Source organism: Kazachstania africana, chromosome 6, assembly GCF_000304475.1.
Source record: "Kazachstania africana CBS 2517 chromosome 6, complete genome".
Classification (NCBI taxonomy): Eukaryota; Fungi; Ascomycota; class Saccharomycetes; order Saccharomycetales; family Saccharomycetaceae; genus Kazachstania; species Kazachstania africana.
Genome location: NC_018945.1, coordinates 210421 through 231726, shown reverse-complemented (window position 1 = coordinate 231726; position 21306 = coordinate 210421). Strand labels below are relative to the sequence as shown.

Sequence of the window (21306 nt, the reverse complement as noted above, 5' to 3'; positions counted from 1 at the left end):
AGACAGTCAAGGTTTTCTTCCCGCGTCACAAGACGGAGTTGCGCCCCAGGGGAGCTGGACTGGTGACTGTTGTGGCTTATAGATTATAAAGAGGGTCTTTCCATATATTTCTCCACTGGGCAGGGGTAGAAAGGGAGCCCGTTTGTGCAAAAGCAGGTCAGAAGAGAAGGAGGGAGAGGGGGAACTAGCTCTATTGTGGGGATAATAATATCGGAACGGGTTGTACGCGTGTACGTGCGTGTGCCTGTCTCCGTGCTTCTAACGAATTTGCTACCCCGGGCGGAAGATTATTGCGGTTTGACTCGATCGACCCGAATGAAGTGATATGGAAACTTTAATTTGTTATACGATAAGAAGTTGATAAGATGAATCAAGCATTCTTTAGAAGCATTTTTGTACGCAATATTCTCCAATGGAAGAGGAGAACTGATAAACGCTTAAAAACTCAGGGGTGCGTATGTCTCTTATATCCAATGTTGTCAATCCATTCTTCTGAATACTTTACCGCCCTGCCCTATAACCAATAGCGGTAAAATCTACTACTAGTGAGTGGCATTAAAAAAGAAAAAACGAGAAGGTAATTTACTGCTTATATTTAGATATTACTCATCTTTAAAATATTATTGCGTCACTAAAAGGAATATTATACAAATATATGGTGAACTATTCAATTTAAGGTTCATTTCTTCGTAGAGATGGCGACTGCAACAGATTGGAAGTCATCGTGTGATATGGAAACTTTGACGTCAGTAATTCCAGCTTCTTGAGCTAATTTCTTGGCATGACCATGAAGAGAAACTTCCGGTGCACTTCCGTTACTGCGGGTAATTTCAATCTCCTTTAACGCTGCACCAGAGCCTTGCGACTTCACACCCAATGACTTGAATACAGCTTCTTTAGCAGACCAGGTTCCTGCAAAGGAACTTTGAACGGAAGGTTGATCTCTGCAATATGCAATCTCATTTTCAGTAAAATTACGGCTAATAAAAGTGTCATTTTCTATGTTGATGCTTTGAATTAATTCAACATCGACACCAACACCACTGTTAGCATTGTTAGAGAGCGCTTCTTTGGTTAGTTCATTGACTAAGGAAGCAGTTTGCTTGTTTTGTAAATCCTTTGTTAAAGTATCGGCATTTTGAATACTCTTGGAAGTAAAAACTAAATTGTTACTTTCCTTTACATTTGGTGTTACACGAGCTAATGGATCCAGGTAAACACTTTCTTCTAATTCATCGGTGTATGGAGCATGTTCCTTACTGACAAATAATTTGTTATGAATCATACCGTTATGGAAGTATTGATATGCAAATTTTTCTCTTTCATTGGCTTTCTTAACATATTCATTGTATCTACTTTCATTAACTGCAGCGTACAAATAGTCTGGATGAATGACAATAGCCTGTCCACCTTTTTGACCGAAACCAAACGATGTTATAGAAACTGCCTTAACACCATCAGTTCTGATTGATTTAGATGGGTATAAAACATATTCAAATTGTTCTAATAATTTATCAACATTGTCAGCATTACGATTACCGGGAACAACACCACTGTTTAAGATTTGCAATGCACCATTCAACATCCATGCACCTGCAGCACCTTTTGGATGACCAGTTAAGAACTTTTGGAAAACACCAATAACTGGGTTACCTTCAGATCTACCAAGATGTCTCATCATTTCGTTGATAGTTGCTGATTCGTTCTTGTCATTGGCTTTTGTGGATGTACCATGGAAAGAGGCAACACCTAAATCATCAATGGTCAAACCATAAGTAGCCAAGGCACCTCTTAATGGTGCAATACGTGCGTCGTTTTTGAAAAATTCATTACCCCATTGAGCTTGAGCTGTCTTCAATTGTCTTTCAGCTTCCAGCTTGATTTGTTTGGTACGTTCAATGAAAAATTCTTCTCTGTCTTCAGCGGAAACACCATCAACTTCATATTTTAGTAATTCCAACTCGTTTTCAACCCAGTGCTTAATTTGTTCTTCACGAGCAATTAATTGACGCTTTCTGTATTTAATGTCTAGCATTGGGGTTGGGAACTTGAAGCTACCATGATGTTCTCTAGCGGTAGTTAAGATACCCTTACCTGGAGCAGGAACAGATCTACCGATCTTATCAGTAGCTGTAGCTGTCATAGCAACAATACCATAAATTGGAACACCCATCTTTAATGCCAAGTCGGCCGTCATGATAACTTGAATACCAGAACCTTGGGATTCCATGAAACCAGAACGTGTGGTAGTGGCAGGTCTGGACATTTCGGCAGGGGTACGACCGTGTTCGAATTCTTCTAATGTGTTTGAAGTGGCCTTCATGTTACCGAATTCGTAAGAACCTTCTTCTTGGAAATCATCGTAACCACCAACAATACAGATCTTGGCTTTACCCGATAAAATAGTTTCTACACCATTGTCAACAGATTCAACAGCAGTAGCACAAGCACCAACTGGTGTCTTGATTGGACCAGAAGAAGAAATCAATAACATATTTACCCAAGCAGACATTGTGTTGATGAAGGATTCTTGTAAGATATCATTTTGAACAGGTTCATCCTTGTAACGGTCTTTAAACATACCACGAAGAGCAGAAACACCACCCATACCAGAACCAGAACAGTTACCAACTTCTGAGACGTGGACATACTTGTACATCTCGTATGGATCAGTAATACCAGCAGAAATGAATGCTTCAACGACGGAAACTAAAACGAATAGAGTAATAGGATCAACTTGGGAAACAATATCATCTGAAATACCATATGTCTTGGCATCCCAACCCGTTGGAACTTGGCCAGCAACTAAACGATTGAATTTTAGAGCCTTTGGAATGTATAAAGTAGCTCCCTTTAATAACTTAACAGAATATTCACCAGTATCTGGGATTTCAAATATATCAACCTTGTCACCATGTTCATGCTTGAACTGTTCAGCTGTCTCCTTGGAGGCTTCAAATGGTTCCATGTCTTCTTCGACAATAACTTCCTGGATCATTTGCTTTCTTTCTGGGTTATAACCATTGAATAATTCTGGCTCGATTAATCTGATACCGGAATGATCTAAAATGTAAGATTCGTACTTCTTCTTGACATCCTTATCTTCTACAGGTTCATTAGTCTTACTATCAACCCAGCCAGTATAAGGACGCCCCTTTAAGTTACCATTATGATACTTAATTAAGCCCATCATCCATGCCATTTCGACACAACCTTCCAATGAAAATTCGCCATAGGCTTCCATTTCCCATCTGGTTCTGGATGAACCCCAAGGACCAACTTCAGAGAAACCGGTAACAACGATTACCTTTTCCAGGTCTAACATACCTTCTAATTCAGGAGCAGCAATTTGTTTAATTTCTTTATATGGCTTCAAAGTTGGGAAACCTAATTGAATGTTAGCTCTTGGTTGAGCTTCAACCTTTGTATAGGCGGCATCAGCATTAGCACCATTAACAATCTTGTGTTCTAATGCGGTTTCAATAGAAACAGCCTTCCTAATTTCTGCAGTTTCAGTCAAATCACTACGTAGCTTACGTGTAAATTCTTTCAAATCTTTAACGTATTGTAGACCACCGTTCAAATCAGCCATAACCGGAGCCTTTTGGCATAAGATTGAAACTTCTGGAGATAATAGACCTAACAAATTGAAGGCCATTTCCTTTTGAGAGAAGGTACGAACACCCATTTTCTCAATGCCCTCAGCGATAATGTTGTTAGCACTCATTAAACCGGTACCTCTGGTCCAACCAATAATTGCACCACAAACGGTTAATTGGTTAGCCCATGACTCTGAATACCATCTGTTGAATAATGTTTCTAATGATAGTTTAGATTCAGAATATAAACCATCAGCACCGAAAGTACCATGGTTTGGAGACATTGGCAAAATAACTTGAGCCGGCCTAGTTTCGATACCTCTTGCAGACTTGTGTTTCTTAACGCAACCCATAATTCTATAAATGTTTGTTAACATGATTCTATGGGCAAATTCAGATCTAGAGTCAATATGTTCCAATTCAATACCATTCTCTGGAATAGCAGCAAATGGAATAATGGCGTCTAGGTCCCAACCTAGACCACCATTCTTTTCATCATCATAGATGTAATCAACTAATGCTTCCACATCTGTTTTTGAACCTTGATTGAATGGAACAACAATCAAAGTGGAACCCTTTGCACCATACTTAGCATATAAAGCTTGGAAGTAATCCATAACAGGTTTATTGAAAGTATTGGTAGTAACAATAGTTTTGGCACCACCTTGTAATAGACCTTGTAAAATTTCACCACCAATAGAACCTTTACCGGCACCACTGATCAAAACGTACTTATCTTTGAAAGTAATACCATTGATGGCAGCTTTTTCTAAACCATCTAAGAATAACTTGGATAATGGACGGTCGTATTTCCACGAACCATCTGGTAACTTCTTTTTCAAGTGTAAGAATGGAACAGTTTCCCTTGGAATAGTAGAGGAAACAGTTTGTGTAATGGTTGATTTCTTTGGTAATGCTGCAACCTCCTTTGTGGAATCCTTATCTAGTGCATCATCGATTTCACCGGCTGATTTGGTAGACTGAGTGGCATCAATTTCTTTGGATTCAGCTAAAAACTTAACTAATTTGCTGTACAAGCTCTCAAACTCTAATTTAGTAGAATCGGAAACGTCATCTGTGTCAGCCTGAGCGTGAATAGCTTTGTAAACACGTGCTAAATCTTCTTCTATAGTTGATTGAGCTTCTTTGGTTAATGGACCACCAAGAGCCATTTCTTGAACGTATTGAGATAATTTTCTAACTTTTTCTCTTGGTTCTTCAACGTATTTAATGTTACCATTTTTGTCGATGGTAGTCTTCGGACCTGTTGGCTTAGAAATGTCTCTGTAGACTGGGTCAACATCAAGGACTTCTATACAATTTTCAATCAGTTGTTTTCCTAGAGATTTGGCCAACTCATAATTTTCACCCTTGGAAGTGTCGGTATGAGAGACATGGTATTCCATAAATTTAATTAAAGCAGCATTTGATCTATTCATAATATTGATAGCCTCACTGACAACTTCCCTATCAACATTCTTAAGGACACCGTGAATAATTTCGAAATATAAAGAAAGTAAAGATTGTTTTGCCCAATTCCATGAAGAATCGAAAACTCTAGCTTTCTTCCTGGAAAAGTAAGTAGCCAAACCACTGACGTAAAATTCACCTAACTCTTGAGTTAAGAAATCTAATTGTGATTGTAATTCAGATACAGCATCTTTTTCCTTTAATAATTTTCTTTCGCCGCTGTTCAAGTCCATTTTCAAATAGCGAGCCAGGACTTGTAGTTGTTGACGTGCTAAGACCTTGTGATCTTTAGTTAGCTCATCTAAAGATGCAGCGTCGATCATGGCGGCGCCAGCAGATGCACTCGCACCGGCACCGCCAGCACCGGCTGAAGCAGCTGATAAATCGATACCAGCGATAGAGGCATACTTCTGGGCCATAGAATCTAAAAATGCTTTTGCGTCATTTTCTGATCCTAAACGAGCAGCTGGCTCATTAGCTAGCGCAACTAGTAGGACAGAGTCCTGTCTACCTTGAGGTAAACCCCATCTAGTTTGTAAATATTTCCTAGCAATTGTCATTGTAAAACCACCAGGCATTTTTGAAGAAATCAATCTTGATAGTAATGATGAAGATTGTTTGCCAAGAGATCCTGAAAAACTGTCTTGGAAAGTTTCAGCTAATTCTTCTAATGGTGTATCTTCAGGCTTTTCTGGAGTGGAACCGAATTCTTTCCCTAAATCACCAAGAATTTCATTTTGAACTGTAGATTTACCACCGACAAGATCCTTAATAGTCTTAGACATGGACACAGATTCTAATGGTTTCTTTAATTTTTGAGCAACCAGGACATGTAATAACAAGGATGCAGTGACTGGAGCATCAGATATCTCAGCGACTGGACCTGCAGGAGCCGGGGCTGCAATTGGGGCAGCAACCGGGGCAGCAACAGGAGCTGGAGTCGTAGCAGCGTGAGTAGTGGCGGCCGGCTCCTCAGTCTTAGCTTCTTGGAGAGCTGGTTCTGCGGTGTAATAAATTTCCTTGGCGTCTTTTCCATAACATAAAACTTGTCTTTGTAAAGATAAAGCAGCGTCATAAGATTCGTATTTATTTTTCAGAGTTCTTTGAGCCATACCAGCCAAAGTTGGGGAAGGACCAATTTCGACGACTCTTTCGGTGTTGAAATCTTTTAAGAAGACATCTTGAGTTTCAATCCATCTGACTGGAGAAGCGAATTGGTACGCTAATAGTTCTGTTAAAAGGACGTGAGCCAATTCTTGCTCAACTTCAGGTTTCATTATGTGTAGTTGACTATTTTGTCAGTTTGAAAATTGAACACCAGGATGCAGGCCTTTCGAGACTGTTTGTTTATATATATATATATACGTACGCATTGATGCATATTAAAAACTCAACAGTTCCTCGAGACGACCGAGCCTCAGGAACAAACATTTGCATGTGAAGATGAAAATATGTTGAAAAATATTACTTGCCACGTTAGAGAATCTAATAATTTCACATGCGAGGAACAGAGACAAATTAAATTACATAAACGCACCAGCGAAGAATCGAACGGGTCCGATTACAATCGGGGTGGCACGTGAGACATTTTCCAAAAAATTATCTAATCATGTGACATAGAAAAAAAAATTGAAATTCTTTGAGCCCTCGCTAAAAAAAAATTTTACAGAGAGAGAAAAATTTCGCCAAGAGGACCGGGTGACGAGGTTGAACGAGAAGAGTATTTAAAGAGAGGACAAAAATCATAAGAGCCGAGATACGTTACGAATGTTTTCCTATTAGTAGAGAAAAGAGAAATAAACTACTATACGAGTGTAAGAGTTATGTGATTACAGTTGTAATGATTTAACTCTTTAACGAGCGATCCAAAAACTATCAAAGCCTTTCAATTAGTTAAAGTTAATTTTCGTTTAACGAAATAGAAAACTTAATAGACGATTATAAAATTGATTTGATTGCGATTAATTCGATTTAAATTGTTTATCTTTCGACAATTATTTGAAAACTTGTTTTTGGTAAATCAATTTATAACCTTCTTTCCACCCTAATTTGTATATGATGTTTTTTCTTTTGAAAAAGTTTTCATATAGATTACAATATTGGGACTATATATTGAGGGAAACAATTATTTGTAATGAAATCTTGTGTTCTTTGAAGTAATCATACATATTTAATTATTATTATATTCTTGTTAATTGTTTTTTCTTGACCAAAACAAAAAATATTGTACATTTTACAAAATAATAGTGAAAGGATAATAGAGAAGAAAAAAAAGAGATATACTTGATATAATCTCAATGTCCAGTGGCCACAACTGATGGAACGACAACAGCAACGACGACGATAGCAAAAATGATGAAACAAATAATAATACATCTAATTTTATTTCTTCTTGCTCTCTTTGCACTCTTTACGGCTTTGTTGGTGTGACCGACACCTTGTTCAACATCTTGTTGAGCTTCTTCCACATTTTTGTCAATGACTTCAATATTTTCTTGTTGTTCAATGACAAGTTGTTCCATATCATTGAATAATTGAGTCAATTCAGCCATTGTTTTTTCTAATTTTATTAATTCTTGATGTCTTGCTTGTACTTCAGCTAAGGCGGTTTTAGCTTCACCACGTCTATTAGCATTTAAAAGAGCCTGTGAAAAGATTTGTTGGCCACCGACATCACTTATAGCTGCTTCAACTTCATCATCAGTAGCTTCTGGTTGAATAATTTTGTATTGTCTCTTTGCTTGTTCTTTATTTTCATCCTTATAATTTGCTTCAACAATTCTATAATCTTGAATTAACTTCAAGAATCTTTGTCTTGAATTTTCAGATTGTGCCTGCTTATTTGTGTCATGCAAAGCTAATTTTTGAGCGTCTTTAATTTCATACTTTAAATTATATTGTAAATCTGTTGTTTGTGCAACAATATCATCAAGATAATGTCTAATCTCTAATTCTCTATCTTCATTAACTGCAGTCAATAATTGTTTATGTAAATTATCAATTTCGTTAATTTTATCCTCATATAAATTCAAATTTTGGTTAATTCTATTTATCTTATCCATAAATTCCACAAAATCGTTACTATTAGTGGTAGAATTCATTTCATAATTCTCAGCATATGAATTAGAATTATCGTACGGATTGTTATAACTCATTGTAGTGATTCTATACTAGTGAGTAAAGTGACGGTTTGGAATTATCAAAAAGCAAAAGGAAAGTAAAAGTGTAACTATTAAACCTAAAAAGATTGAAGGAGTCCTTTATAGATATAAAAACCTTTTTAAATCTCTAAATTAACGATTCAAAATCCACTAAGATTGATTGGCAAACTATAATCTTCTAACCTGCTAATCCGATAATCTCTTTATACTCTGCGTGTGTGTATCGTTATTTTTTTTTTTTCTTTCTTTTGTGTTATTTTTGGGACAAGGAAAAATGAGAGCTGAACGACTTGCTTAGCCTTCAGAAAACGATTCGCCGCTTCCTGCAGAAGAAATTTTCTAAAATTGGCTGACTTAGTCGTGGAAGATTACATTAACTTTCTAGTAGCAGAGATTATATAGTGTAGTGCAAGGGTGTTTTGTAGAGGATATACATAGTATTGGGATGTTATGGCCTGTTAGTGAAGGCTATCAGGTGTTTCAGTTTGTCCAATTCTTCTCTGGTCTCAGGAACTCTTTCCTGTGCAGTCACGTACGATCTCAACGACTTAGCATACGTTCGCCAGAGTTTTTCGTCGTGTATCGTCGCAGTCTCACTGTCGTCTTGCAATGACTCTTCTTCTTCTTCTTCCTCTTCCCGTCGTGAGAGATCTTGGATCCTCGCGTCCAGATCCTGCAGGTATTTGATCTTCCCCTCGTTATATATCTCAGTCAACTTATCTGGTCCATGTACGCTCAATTGAGAATATTTAATAATCCAATCTTCCCAATCTTGATACGTTAATCTCACCTTCTCATTCAATTCTAAATCAAACTTCTCTAAAAACTGATCCTGAGTCTCTCGTATAATCCCCAATATGTCTTCATCGGCAGCATCCACTATATTCAGCGAGTTCTGTGACATTTCAAATACCTCCTCAAGATACTTGGTCAAATGTATTTGTACTTCTCTCTGTAGCGAATCATTCTGCGGCAATGACTGTTTCGATTTTAATTCTAATGACTCTAATAATTGTGCATAGATTCCTCGCAGTTGCCTACTAGTGACATTAACTTTCTTGGCTTGTGACATCTAACTTCCCGCGCTGTAGATGTTAAATACTATTCTTTGTTTACCATCATCAGCTTTATTGACTTTTTCTTAGCCTCATGGAAAATTATATGGAAAAGAAAAAAATTGAGACAGTAAGCGGACCCACCAATTCACTAAGGTAAAAAGTTTGTCATATTGAATAACATCAAAAACTCTAAAATATATACATATATGCAAAGTATAGATCACCATGTCATCTGAAATCATACCAACAAATCCATATGCACCATTTTATTCTCCATTCTTCGGCTTTGCAGGGTGTGCTTTAGCAATGGTTCTATCTTCTCTAGGTGCTGCCATCGGTACAGCAAAATCAGGTATAGGTATCGCCGGTATTGGTACTTTCAAACCAGAATTAATCATGAAATCCTTGATTCCCGTCGTTATGAGTGGTATCCTGGCGATTTATGGTCTAGTCGTCGCTGTACTCATCGCTGGTAATATCTCTCCCAATGATGAATATACCCTTTTCAATGGTTTCATGCATTTAAGTTGTGGTCTATGTGTGGGATTCGCATGTTTAAGTAGTGGATACGCTATTGGTATCGTAGGAGACGTCGGTGTCAGAAAATTCATGCATCAACCAAGATTATTCGTTGGAATCGTACTGATACTTATCTTTTCTGAAGTCCTCGGATTATATGGTATGATCGTTGCATTGATCTTAAACACAAGAGGTTCTGAATAATCTGTATATATTTTTACACACATTGATAGTATATCGTACATAATAAAAAAATTTCCCATTTCAAAAGAACAATAGAAAAGCTTATTCTGTTGTATCCATTGCATCCTCATTAACTGTCTTATTGACTCTAATGTCCACTTTACCTTTATCATCAATATAATTAGATTCATTATCTTGAACATATTTTACTGATCTTGCACTATCTAAGAATAAAAGGTATGCTCTCTTAATATCAATTACATCGACAGTATTACTCTTTCTTTTTAATGCAATCTGTTGTGCAACAGAAATCAAATTACTACTATAACGTAAACTTGTTTCTACACCAGTCTTCGTTAAAAGATCTAAAGCATCTGATGATAGTTCAACTTCTTCTTCCTGTGCTCTAATTGACAAAATTGTCTTGATTTCTTGTTCATTATATTCAGATGTGGTAATAATAATGGACCTATCTAATAAATCCAATGGTAACCCATGTGGAGATTTGTAATTAGTGCCCCTTGTCTTTGAAATACCTCTGTTGGTAGCCATCATTATAATAGGTGCAAATTCATCTTCAAGTGCTCTATTAATAAATGAAAAACATTCAATATCTAACATATGAACTTCATCAATGAATAAAACACCAGGAACAATCTCTGCTTTACCTTCTTCCTTCCATTCTGCAACTTTTGTATTGATTTGATCTCTAACTTCTGATCTAATTTCACCAGTATCACCAGTAAATAAAGCTAAGAAACCCTGTGTTCTTGAATTGATGACATCTATTTCATGTAAGGAAACTGTGTGAACAACAGTTTTTCTTTTTTGTAATTCCCCTTCCGGACATTGAACGAATCTTGTTTCTGCTCCCATTGCATCATAATCTCTCGATCTAGAGAAAGATCTACCTAGTTTTGTAATTTTGCCACTGGCTTTATCAATAGATATAACATCCCCAGCTAGAACTTTTTCTTTAGTCAAACCATCAATCATTTTATTACCTAATTCATAAATGGTTTCCATATCGGTAGTTTTGATAGTTAATTTCCCTTGCTTGTGGCCACCAGTAATTGATCTATCGATTTGAATTTCAACAACTTCACCTTCAATTAGTTCAGCTTCTTCCTTGATTTTAATCCCAATGGATTTTCTGAATGCTTGAGTTAATGCTTCTGTCTTACTTAATTCTAATGAGAAAATCTCAGAACCAGCAATTGCTGTGAATGGGACATCTTTACCTAAAGATTGTGATAAACCCATCGCTAGTGCAGTTTTACCAGTAGATGGAGGACCTGCAACTAAAATTGCCCTACCTGCGATGGTACCATTTTGAACCATTTTCAAAATAACACCTGCGGCACGACGAGCTTGCAATTGGCCAACCATACCTTCAGAAGTTGGACGAGGCTGTAATTGTTCATCTAATCCTAAACCGGTGATATGAGAATGGGAGGCGATCAAAGAAAGAGATTTCAAAGAATCAGAACCTTCAGTAGCATCTGTTGTCTGGATGGACATGACTGTATTTTCACTGAACTGCTTCTACTCAAGTTACATGATGGTGTTTAGTGTGAATTCAATTTTTTATCATTTAAACAAATTTTTCAGTTTTAGATCACGTGATAAATTGATGATTCGTTATGTAGAAGAAGTCAGTGAACTTTGAGCTAAAGTGGTCGTAATTTGTATACTAAGCTGAGCAGCTTTTGAGCTATGATGTAAAATATCTTCACTAAGAGATATGCCGCTGTGCGTTTTGCAACGTGATATATTCTAGGGTCGTTATTTCTTCCAGCTAGACTAATCGGCGTGCCGAAGGAGATCGATGACCCACAAAAGCTGGACTGATTGAAACCACTACCTAGCAAGTTAGCATAGAGCACTTCGGGAATAACACATTTAGTTAGTGGAGAGTATATGTCATGCTAAACCCATGTATAAAGCTAATGAAAGAGTGTTTTACATTTTGCAGTTCATGCTTTCCCTATTATTCTGAAACCCTTATTACCGTTAATGCAAGAAAGTACCAAGTCGTCAGACTCCTTGGTGAGAAGAGTCTTTCATTTACTTATCTGGTGGAAAGAACCTCCCCAACGTCAGATGCTTCAAATGATGCAACACGTTTGTTCGCAATGAAGGTGATTAGCTGTCCATTTGGAGATATTGATACTATTTCGAATGCATTGCAGGAAATTGAATTGTACAAATATTTTCATTCTGCACATATTATAAATTTATATGGCTCTCAGGTATCACAAGAGCTTGATGGCTCGAGGACAATATTAATTTTATTGCCTTATTATCCCCTAGGATCTCTACAGGATATGATTGACAGAAATTTGCTGGATGGGTCAACGGTATCGGAGTCCCAATGTATCAAGATAATGGTTAGCCTTTGTAAAGGTTTGGATATTCTGCATAATAGCTCTTCTAGGGCTGTTGGTAATATGAAGGCAAGTTTTGATTCTGTGTCGATCACAGTTAGTGATGATGCAGCATCATTGCTCGCTGATACACCTCTTGAACTTGCTGTTATGTCACCTACCAACTATACTGAGGAATCATTCGCCCTTTTGAATATGTCGCCCACAACTGTGCTATTTAGATCGGATGGGACACCTTTAATCGGCGATTTGAGTATATGTTCTAAGGTGAAATTTGAAATAACTGAATCAGCAGATCTGCTTGCCTTCAAAGAGCGCATCCAAGAAAACTGTTCATTACCATATCTTGCTCCTGAATTGGTAAGTCTGAAAAAAGGTTCACTAATTACTAAGGAAGTCGATATATGGTCATTAGGAGCCATATTATATTTCTTAATGTATGGAGTATCTCCATTCGAAAGGGAGGAACAACTAAATGGTACTCCAATTAAGTACGCTATCAAAAAGGGCCAATACAGCTTTCCACAAGAAAGCGAGTATTCCTCTTCTCTAAATGATATTATAATTTCTTGTTTGCAGGTTGATCCCAGTATGAGATCTTCTCCCATTCAGTTGATAAATGCACTGGAAGATTTGTGACGAGCTTGACAAACGGATATCTCTAGCATTAATCAACATTTATTTAAATTCATATTCGTTTTTATATTTCTCTTTATTTTCTAGAAAAGAAGTCATCATTTACACAACCATATATACAGCTAAACATTTTGAAATCATTAAATAGTTGTGATATCTTTTTCATTTGTTTTTATGCTTGCTTTAATAAAACAATAATTATATAATGATTTTTTTGGTCTTTCTCATACCTTCCAATGCACTCATTGAAATTAAATTATACACAATAGTAAAATAGTCTATCCTTTATATTGAACTTATCACATCCTCCTTCTCTTACCGACAGTAGCTTGGAAACCTGTCTTGATAGAGGAAACGGATCTGGTAGAACCACAACTTTTACAGACCATGAAGAATAATCTATTGGATTGTTCTTTCTTCAACTCAGTGTTAATGCTCTTACATGTCTTACATGTAACGTATTCGATGATATATCTTCTTAGAACATTTTCCATTTGTTTGGACAAAAATTTACCTTTAATAACCAATCTCTTTTGACCATCAACAGAACCGGACGTACCCAATTCTGCGAAAAGATATTGAATTAAATGTTCTGGAGATCTTTGTAATTTTTCAGAGATATCTTGGATATTGGCGAAGATGGTCTTTTTACCATCACGTAAACAAACTGGTGGAGGAATTCTGAATTTAGGACCTGATCTGTCACCAGCCAATTCAGGGTTATTAGTTCTTAAAATATTGAAAAATCTGGATAGTAACTTATCATATGGTAAACCGGCTTCTTGTTGAACGACGGAAATGTTCTGTGGGGTAGTTTCTTTACTTTCTGAGGTGACACCAGCTTTAGCTAATTCCTTTTCAAAATCGTCTAATGCAACATCTTTAGTCTTCTTCTTTTTCTTTTTCAACGACAACTCTCCAAGAGCTTCTGTGATATCGTCGGTGGTATTGTCGCCATTTTCAGCTTCGAATGCTGGGGCCTTAGCCTTCTTCTTCTTTTTCTTTAGGCCTGCGAATAAATCATCACCATTAGTGGCTTCTGATGGTTCGTTGGTTATATTATCAAAGCTTTCTGGTGCGACCTTCTTTGCCTTCTTCTTCTTCTTCAAAGTAGGATCAAAACCTAGTTCTGCAGCTAAATCTGATGACATGGTGGATAGTATCTACTCACTTATTGAAATCTACACGTACAGTTTACGCTATTATAATAACCAACTCTTTCTCTTGTCAAAATTTCATTGCAATTTGGAATGCACTCTATGGGATTATAAGAAAAATTTTCAAGCTCGTGCTGAGTGATAAACATAAACTAGTCGGGTAAGATATCTGTCATCTCAAATCTTGATATATAGAGATATTTATGTATATGGCATACTGTAACGGGCTGCAGTATAATCCAGCTAAATGGCTCAGCTGTACGGTCCCATGTTCGGTTAGATATATTCACAAATTTGGATTTTATTAAAATTTTTTACCTAGTATACATAAGTGCAAGTGTTGGGAATGGGCATCAGTTGAGGGGATTGATGCATGTGAGAGTTCCGAAGGGTTGAGTTCCTCCTTTATAAAAGAATGTTCTTTCATGGGGATTTTCTTTCTTTGGAAAGACTTGGTGCCCCTCTTTTTCTCAGAAACATTGCCGCAATATCTCAATTATTGATGCTCAAGTTTTCAGTATGTTGTCTTAATGCCTCGGTAGCATCTTTGGTTACTTGTTCGGATTCCGTACCTTCAGTAATTTTGATTTGTTCTGGAGCAGTTTCTTCGCCGTCACTTTCTGGTTCAACATCGTATTTCTTTAGGAAATAAGTTTCAATTTCTTCTCTACCGTTATTTTCAGCCTCAAAGATAGCATCATGGCCAAACTGGTTCCTAAGAAATGGATCAGCGTTGCACTCATCACATAGGTATTGTACAACGTCCAATTTACCGTTCAATGACGCCCAATGTAATGCCGTATTACCTGATTCATTTTGAATATTGACAAATTTCTCCCTTTCCTCTGAGTCAATTAAGGAAGTTATGTATTTGACAACTTCCAGATGTCCATTTCCCGCAGCCATGTGTAAAGCAGATGATTTAGAACTAGAATCACGGCATGTAGTGAGCAATTTTGGGTCAATCAACGTTGTGAAGATTTCTTGAAGCGATTCCAAATCACCGGCTCTGGCATCTAAGATGATAGAATCTTGGTCTTCTTGTTCTAATGGTTCGGTGTGTAAAGCCATGGCTAATGGATGTGGTAGAAGGTACTCGATACTGTATTGTCAGATTATTGCAATATTCAATAATTAAATGATTTTTTTTTCATCTTGGAGGGCATCGGCCAAATTTTTCACTTTTAGCGATTTTATATTGGCAGACTCGCAACGTGAATAGCGATTCCGTACTCTAATTGTTGGTAAATCAGACTAAAGAATAGAAAGTCTATTTGCTTTCACGTCATCTCGAGTGCTTTGTCTTGCTTGGCCTTAGATTCTGTCAGTGTCCTTGAAGTCAGATTGTTGTTTTGTTATCGGAGATTTGCGATTCACAGCATACATTAGAGGAAAAGTACAACGTCAGGACAAGTTCACATTTCATAGTCGGAACGTCAATATGCCAGTTAATGTATCGACAGACTTCAATAAAAGGAAGAAAGGTGTGTATTGTTACTTGTTTCCTTTAATTAATTGTCATTTGTATACTAACAAAATTACTACTTCATTGAAGAATTGCAATATAAGCTGGATGCGGCTACCACCAATTACGAGGAGCTGCGGGAAGAAGTGATCCAATTGAAGAGATATTTCAATGAAGTCTCTGCTGATATGACTCCCTACGACATGAAGCACTCTCACTCAGAGATCGAGAAGTTATTGAAAGATGTAAACGCCAAATTGTCAACGCAGCATACAGTCAAAAGGAAATTCAAGTTCAATTTCTCCTCCAAGGGGAAAAATACCAAGTTCGAAGCTCTATCGCCACCAGTACCAGTGGCATCGACACCGAAAATCGTCGATCAAGATCTACTGATTACAAATCCTATCCAGACGTTTGAGAATTTAAGCAATTGCACAGTTACTCGTGGCAAAGAAATTGCCTCCTCACAAAATGGACAGCTGGCGTTTAAAGGTCTTCACAAGTCGGTAGTAGTAGTAAGCCCATTGCCGTTTGTGAATGGCAGCGTATTCATTACAGATTGTACAGAATCAGTCATCATCATTAATTTACCACCTGCATCTACCATTCAAATCCGTTTGCACAATCTTGGCAATTGTAAACTATCCATTGTCAAGCAAGAAGACATGGAACCTCAGACGGTTGTCGTAGAAAACCTTACAAAATGTACATTTGACGAAGTATCTCGAAATAAGCTTACAATTCGTAATTTCAGTCAATTAGGATCTGGTCAAGTAGAATCTGAAGCCTATAGATTTGCAACTATAGAAACATTTGGTGGAAATACACAGCAATTAAGACATCAATATATTGAAAATAACTAATATCTATATATATTTACGATTCAATGGCTTTCATATTGACGCGTTTCCCATTGCGGAAAACTGTAAATATTTAGGATATGTTATTTAAAAAAAAATGCTTTTGGATCTTCGAAGTTCACCAAACATAACAGAACAACATACATTATCATTCGCTATCTAGATTATCTGCCATCTACCAAGAGATACGAGGTTTAAATAGATATGCCCTCCTTCAATGAACCACCGATGGAGCGCAGTCAGACCAATTCCTATTTCGATAGATATTTACAAAATGTCAACTCAGAAAATCAAAGAAGCCTACAGCCTTTGAAACCTCTCTCTTCATCAGAAGTCAACTTATCCCTGAATATCAACACTCCTTCTAAAGTCAACTTCAAGACTTCAGCATCCCCAGTTCTTTTAAAGGAGAAAGAAAATTTATCAACTTCCTTCAGGAGTTCAGTTCCAGCTTCTAATGCATTAAATAGCAGGCCTAACCCTCCAATGAAAAATACTAGCACACAAAACTTCGACATTTCAAATTATTCGAAGGAAGAATTGAGATATTACGAATACCTTTGTAGAGTCGGAGAAATAAAGGTATGGATCGAGAATGTCATTGGAGAGACATTGCCATCTGAACTAGAGCTATGTGTAGGAGATAGCCTTAGAAACGGGGTTTACTTGGCAATGGTAACTCAAGCCATTAATTCCGACTTAGCTCCCACTGTGTTCCCAGCTGGTGATAAATTACAATTTAAGCACACACAAAATATTAATGCTTTCTTTTCCTTGGTAGAGCATGTTGGGGTTCCTGACTCCTTTAGATTCGAATTGCAGGATTTATATAACAAGAAAAACTTACCACAAGTTTTCGAGACTTTACTTATTCTAATCACAATGATAGCTAAGAAATGGCCTGGTAAAACACCTGTGTTGACCAATTTGTCGGGCACTCTAAGTTTTAGTAAGGAAGATATAAAAAGAGTACAAAGGCTGTGGCCTCGTATCCGTGACTTCAAAGCCCTTGCTGCTCCGCAGAGTCCTTCCAGGAAAAACGTGCGTGATTCCCCAGATCACAGTGGTCTTATTAGAGATTTTAATCAATTCGAGCCATTAAAGGTACTAACCAAGAATATTGACAATGACAACCATAAAACCCCCTCCAAAACATATGAAAAAGAATATACTAAATTAGAAACTCCGAGGTTGGCATCTCCCATTAAACTTTCGACATCACCTACCAAGCAATATGAATCCGAAGCAGATTTAAACAGAAGATCTCCAATTCACAGTTTCAGAGAAACATCTGTTCTCCCAAGTACCCCATCTTTACAATATAGTCCTTTGAAAACAACTAGTTTGTCGTACTATTCACCAAGTATATCCCGTCATCTAACGTATGATACGGAATTTTATTTGAGAAGAAGCCAAAATAGAGAAACTAACCTCCAGTATTATGACGCTTTTGCCTATTCTCCTTCTCATTACTCTCCTGTAAGAAGAAGAAAAATGACTGAATCAGAATTTTTACAGGAAGTGGTGAACATTCAAAGCTGTTGTAAGGGATCAAATACTCGTTTTGAACTGTACATGCAAAGGAAACTGTTAACCTTATTTAAAAATGAGATATTCAGATTCCAAAGTCTATTAAAAGCCCAGTGCGCTCGAAAAAATATACTTGGAGACAACTATACAAATCCTGTTCTGCAAAATATCCCAACTTTACCTATTTTGCAGGCCCAACTGAGGGCTATCAATGTTAGAAACAAGATTGATAGTCATATAATAAAAGGATTTAGACAACAGCGGAATATCGAAAGACTTCAGGCCTGTTTGTCCGGTATCAAGATTAGAAAAATTATCAGAATCCAAATTATTGACAATAATATAGCAACTATTCCGGCAAAGAGGCTCCAAGCAAGGGTAAAAGGAAATTTCAGAAGAGAGAAGCTTAGATCTCTGTTGTATGTAGCAGGAAGTCAATTGACAGAAATTACGACAATTCAGAGTTTCTGTAGGGGCAGATTCGTGAGAAGACAAGTTGGTGGTTTATCTTCAACTTTGCTGCAAACTGAGGCTTCTTTGGATTTGAATGCACTCAAAGGAATAATTAGAGGAAATACAGTAAGATGCTCGGTAGAACTAAGGCATAATGTTGTAATACATGAAAGAGGTAGTCTATTGAGGCTGTTGGCTTTGCTTCAAGCAAATAATTCCCGTCATAAAGTCAGATTTCTGACTTTAGCTTCTGAGGATCAAAGGTCAGTCTTATCTTTACAAGGTCTGGTTAGGGGAATTCTAGTTAGGTACACTTTGGATCTTATCGATGACATTATCGAATATAATAATATTGATATTCTGCAAGCTCATGTACGGTCTGCATCTATTCGTTCTACTTTGACTAAACGATCAAAAATATTTCTAAAAAGTGAGAAATCCATCGTTAACATTCAGAGCAAAATAAGAATGTATTTACAACGTTCTGCTTACGTAGAATTGATGCAATATCCTAATCCAAGATTAAGATCAGTGAGAAAATTTACACATTTGTTGAACAACTCAGGTACCATGGAAGAACTCCAAAATGAACTGGAAGCTTGTCAGGCCTCTTTAGATTCGGAGAATATGAAAAGAGCCTCACTAGAAAAAGAGATTAGGGAAAGGTTAGATATACTAGACATATTGGAAAAATTTGGCCTGGATAAGGAAGGGCTTATCTTATCTTGGAAAGCTACAAGGGATAGCTTAACATCACCATATTCTCAATATTCAAGTTTTGAGAAGCTCTTTTACCTTCTTCAGGTAAATCCAGCTTACTGGAAAATACTATATGGTCAGGAAAAGGAGTTTGTGGAAAACAATGTATACCTTACCTTTACTACAGTCAATGAGAGAATGGGAGAGCGTGAGAAAAGTTGTTTCGTAAGACTATTAAATGAATTTTTATTGTATTCTGTTAATGAGGCTAAATCAATTAATCAAATATTTTCTGAAAAGTCTCAGATCTGGGAAAGGTTGATGAAAAAATTTCTGTATAAGGAATATCCTACATTATTTTCTCTTTTCAATCCTCTGTTAGAGTATATCTGTGATCCAAAGGTCGATATGGACAGTAATCCATATGTACTGTACGAGAAGATACACGGATCAGCTCCCCATCAAAATATTCTCCCTATTGAAGATAAAGAAACTAAAGAGCAGTTTATTCAAAATTTGAGAAATTTGTGGCACTGCATTGAAATGATAGCTGAGATATTAACTAAACAGTTCTCCTCAATCCCTCTTGAAGTGAGATTTTTGTGTACAAAAATTTTTGGTTATGCTGCAGATAAAAATGCAGATGAAACAGACTCTTTACGTTGCATTGCGAAAGTACTGATTGGATGTTTTATCAGTGAGTATATTGTTAACAGAAGACAATATGGCTTTTTGGAAAACGAGGATGAACAAATCGAGGAGAAAATTGCTGTTGTACTTAAAAGTGCTATGACAGTGTTTAGTCTGAGGAAATTTTCCGGCTATTATGATCCATTGAACCAATATTGCGATGAAATAAAGGGAAATGTGCAAACATTGTTATACTCCGTTTTTCTAGACCCCAGCTATGAACAAAAGGGAGAAGAATTGGTTTACACAGATATGATATCAAAACCTCCCTCTTTGGAGATTCTGAAAGAGAAGGCATTTGAAATTGTTGACAAATTCAGAGAACATTTATTGAACTATCCTGAGAACGATGTTATACTTGAGGTTCTAGAAGAGGCTACAGAAAGAAAATCGAAAAGAGAAAGTCGTATTTTCTTGCAGTTAAATCCTTCTGCATATAGATTTTCGGTCGTAGAGGATAAAATGAGAAAATTATATGATCAAACAAAGAGAGCATTCATCTATATGACACAAGTTGAAGAAATTGAATCGAATTTATATGCACTTGCAACTAGCACGGTTCTGCCAGAAGATGAACCTATTTTTAAGCAATTAGTGAAGGAAAATTCATCAATCAAAAATGATCCTATAGTACAACACTTGCAACCTCAAACCTATTTCAGTTTGAAAAGCACTACTTTGAAGAGGATATATGAGCTTGAGAATTTGGGAATAATTAATTCAAGAGAAAATAAATTGCAAAATATTTTGAACGATATAGCAAACACAATAAAAAACCCGACATATGCACTTGAATATGTGTCACATGAACTTAATATCGCTACAAATATTCTCAGACAATTGTCTGAGAATAATCGACAATTGAGTAAACATTTTGCCAGTATTGGTAAATCCATAGAAAAGATTATAGGAGAATCCCAACGAGCCAGAAATTTTGTTCCAGGCCATAAAAGTACATTTAGTGGTATTAAGAGTGCTTACAAGAAGGTTCAGCATAAAGATGTCATTGAAATGGAAGGGCTCAAATTCAAATGGACAACAAGACAAATGTATGAAAAGGGCGTTATCAGATCAATTACAGGTGAAAGACTAGGTGAGCAAACTGTTAAGGTCTTTGGTTCCAGTGGTCCAAAATTTCCCGATATAGTCTTCAAAATTTCAACATCCAATGGCGCCAAGTTTTCTATCCAATTACTCGATAAAAGAAAGGGATCGGAGAAGAGATTCACTGAAACAATGGATTCTTTTACTTTCCATGATCTGCTATATTCCCAAGTGAATGGACAAGACAAAATATGGACTTTACTGAATTCCGCAGTAAGCTTTAACACTGAAAAGCTGCTATTTCTAATTATAGAGACATTCTTCTCTTGATATTTGATGTAAAATTAGTTTAGTGAGAATTATTATATATACATATATTATTCAGTGTGTATGAA

The 21306-nt window shown here is 36.7% G+C and overlaps 10 protein-coding genes across 10 annotated transcripts; 4 read left to right on the top strand and 6 right to left on the bottom strand.

The window, feature by feature from the left end:
- Nucleotides 1–679: 679 nt before the first annotated feature.
- Nucleotides 680–6346, bottom strand: FAS2 (trifunctional fatty acid synthase subunit FAS2; the record flags this gene model as incomplete). Its single annotated transcript, XM_003957802.1, has 1 exon — nucleotides 680–6346. One exon carries the CDS (start codon nucleotides 6344–6346, stop codon nucleotides 680–682), a length of 5667 nt encoding a protein of 1888 aa, XP_003957851.1.
- Nucleotides 6347–7363: 1017 nt separating this feature from the next.
- SSO1 (syntaxin) lies at nucleotides 7364–8224 on the bottom strand (the record flags this gene model as incomplete). Its single annotated transcript, XM_003957801.1, has 1 exon — nucleotides 7364–8224. One exon carries the CDS (start codon nucleotides 8222–8224, stop codon nucleotides 7364–7366), a length of 861 nt encoding a protein of 286 aa, XP_003957850.1.
- A 454-nt stretch (nucleotides 8225–8678) lies between these two features.
- NSL1 (MIND complex subunit NSL1) lies at nucleotides 8679–9302 on the bottom strand (the record flags this gene model as incomplete). The annotated part of the gene is made up of 1 exon (XM_003957800.1): nucleotides 8679–9302. One exon carries the CDS (start codon nucleotides 9300–9302, stop codon nucleotides 8679–8681), a length of 624 nt encoding a protein of 207 aa, XP_003957849.1.
- A 211-nt stretch (nucleotides 9303–9513) lies between these two features.
- On the top strand, nucleotides 9514–10011 carry VMA11 (H(+)-transporting V0 sector ATPase subunit c'; the record flags this gene model as incomplete). Its single annotated transcript, XM_003957799.1, has 1 exon — nucleotides 9514–10011. One exon carries the CDS (start codon nucleotides 9514–9516, stop codon nucleotides 10009–10011), a length of 498 nt encoding a protein of 165 aa, XP_003957848.1.
- Nucleotides 10012–10092: 81 nt separating this feature from the next.
- On the bottom strand, nucleotides 10093–11511 carry RVB2 (RuvB family ATP-dependent DNA helicase reptin; the record flags this gene model as incomplete). Its single annotated transcript, XM_003957798.1, has 1 exon — nucleotides 10093–11511. One exon carries the CDS (start codon nucleotides 11509–11511, stop codon nucleotides 10093–10095), a length of 1419 nt encoding a protein of 472 aa, XP_003957847.1.
- A 404-nt stretch (nucleotides 11512–11915) lies between these two features.
- On the top strand, nucleotides 11916–13016 carry ENV7 (putative serine/threonine protein kinase ENV7; the record flags this gene model as incomplete). Its single annotated transcript, XM_003957797.1, has 1 exon — nucleotides 11916–13016. One exon carries the CDS (start codon nucleotides 11916–11918, stop codon nucleotides 13014–13016), a length of 1101 nt encoding a protein of 366 aa, XP_003957846.1.
- A 296-nt stretch (nucleotides 13017–13312) lies between these two features.
- On the bottom strand, nucleotides 13313–14164 carry SUI3 (translation initiation factor eIF2 subunit beta; the record flags this gene model as incomplete). Its single annotated transcript, XM_003957796.1, has 1 exon — nucleotides 13313–14164. One exon carries the CDS (start codon nucleotides 14162–14164, stop codon nucleotides 13313–13315), a length of 852 nt encoding a protein of 283 aa, XP_003957845.1.
- Nucleotides 14165–14662: 498 nt separating this feature from the next.
- Nucleotides 14663–15241, bottom strand: YAR1 (Yar1p; the record flags this gene model as incomplete). Its single annotated transcript, XM_003957795.1, has 1 exon — nucleotides 14663–15241. The coding sequence occupies one exon, from the start codon at nucleotides 15239–15241 to the stop codon at nucleotides 14663–14665; it is 579 nt and encodes a 192-aa protein (XP_003957844.1).
- A 370-nt stretch (nucleotides 15242–15611) lies between these two features.
- Nucleotides 15612–16498, top strand: CIN2 (GTPase-activating protein CIN2; the record flags this gene model as incomplete). Its single annotated transcript, XM_003957794.1, has 2 exons — nucleotides 15612–15654; nucleotides 15726–16498. 2 exons carry the CDS (start codon nucleotides 15612–15614, stop codon nucleotides 16496–16498), a joined length of 816 nt encoding a protein of 271 aa, XP_003957843.1.
- Nucleotides 16499–16699: 201 nt separating this feature from the next.
- On the top strand, nucleotides 16700–21241 carry IQG1 (Iqg1p; the record flags this gene model as incomplete). Its single annotated transcript, XM_003957793.1, has 1 exon — nucleotides 16700–21241. The coding sequence occupies one exon, from the start codon at nucleotides 16700–16702 to the stop codon at nucleotides 21239–21241; it is 4542 nt and encodes a 1513-aa protein (XP_003957842.1).
- Nucleotides 21242–21306: the final 65 nt, after the last annotated feature.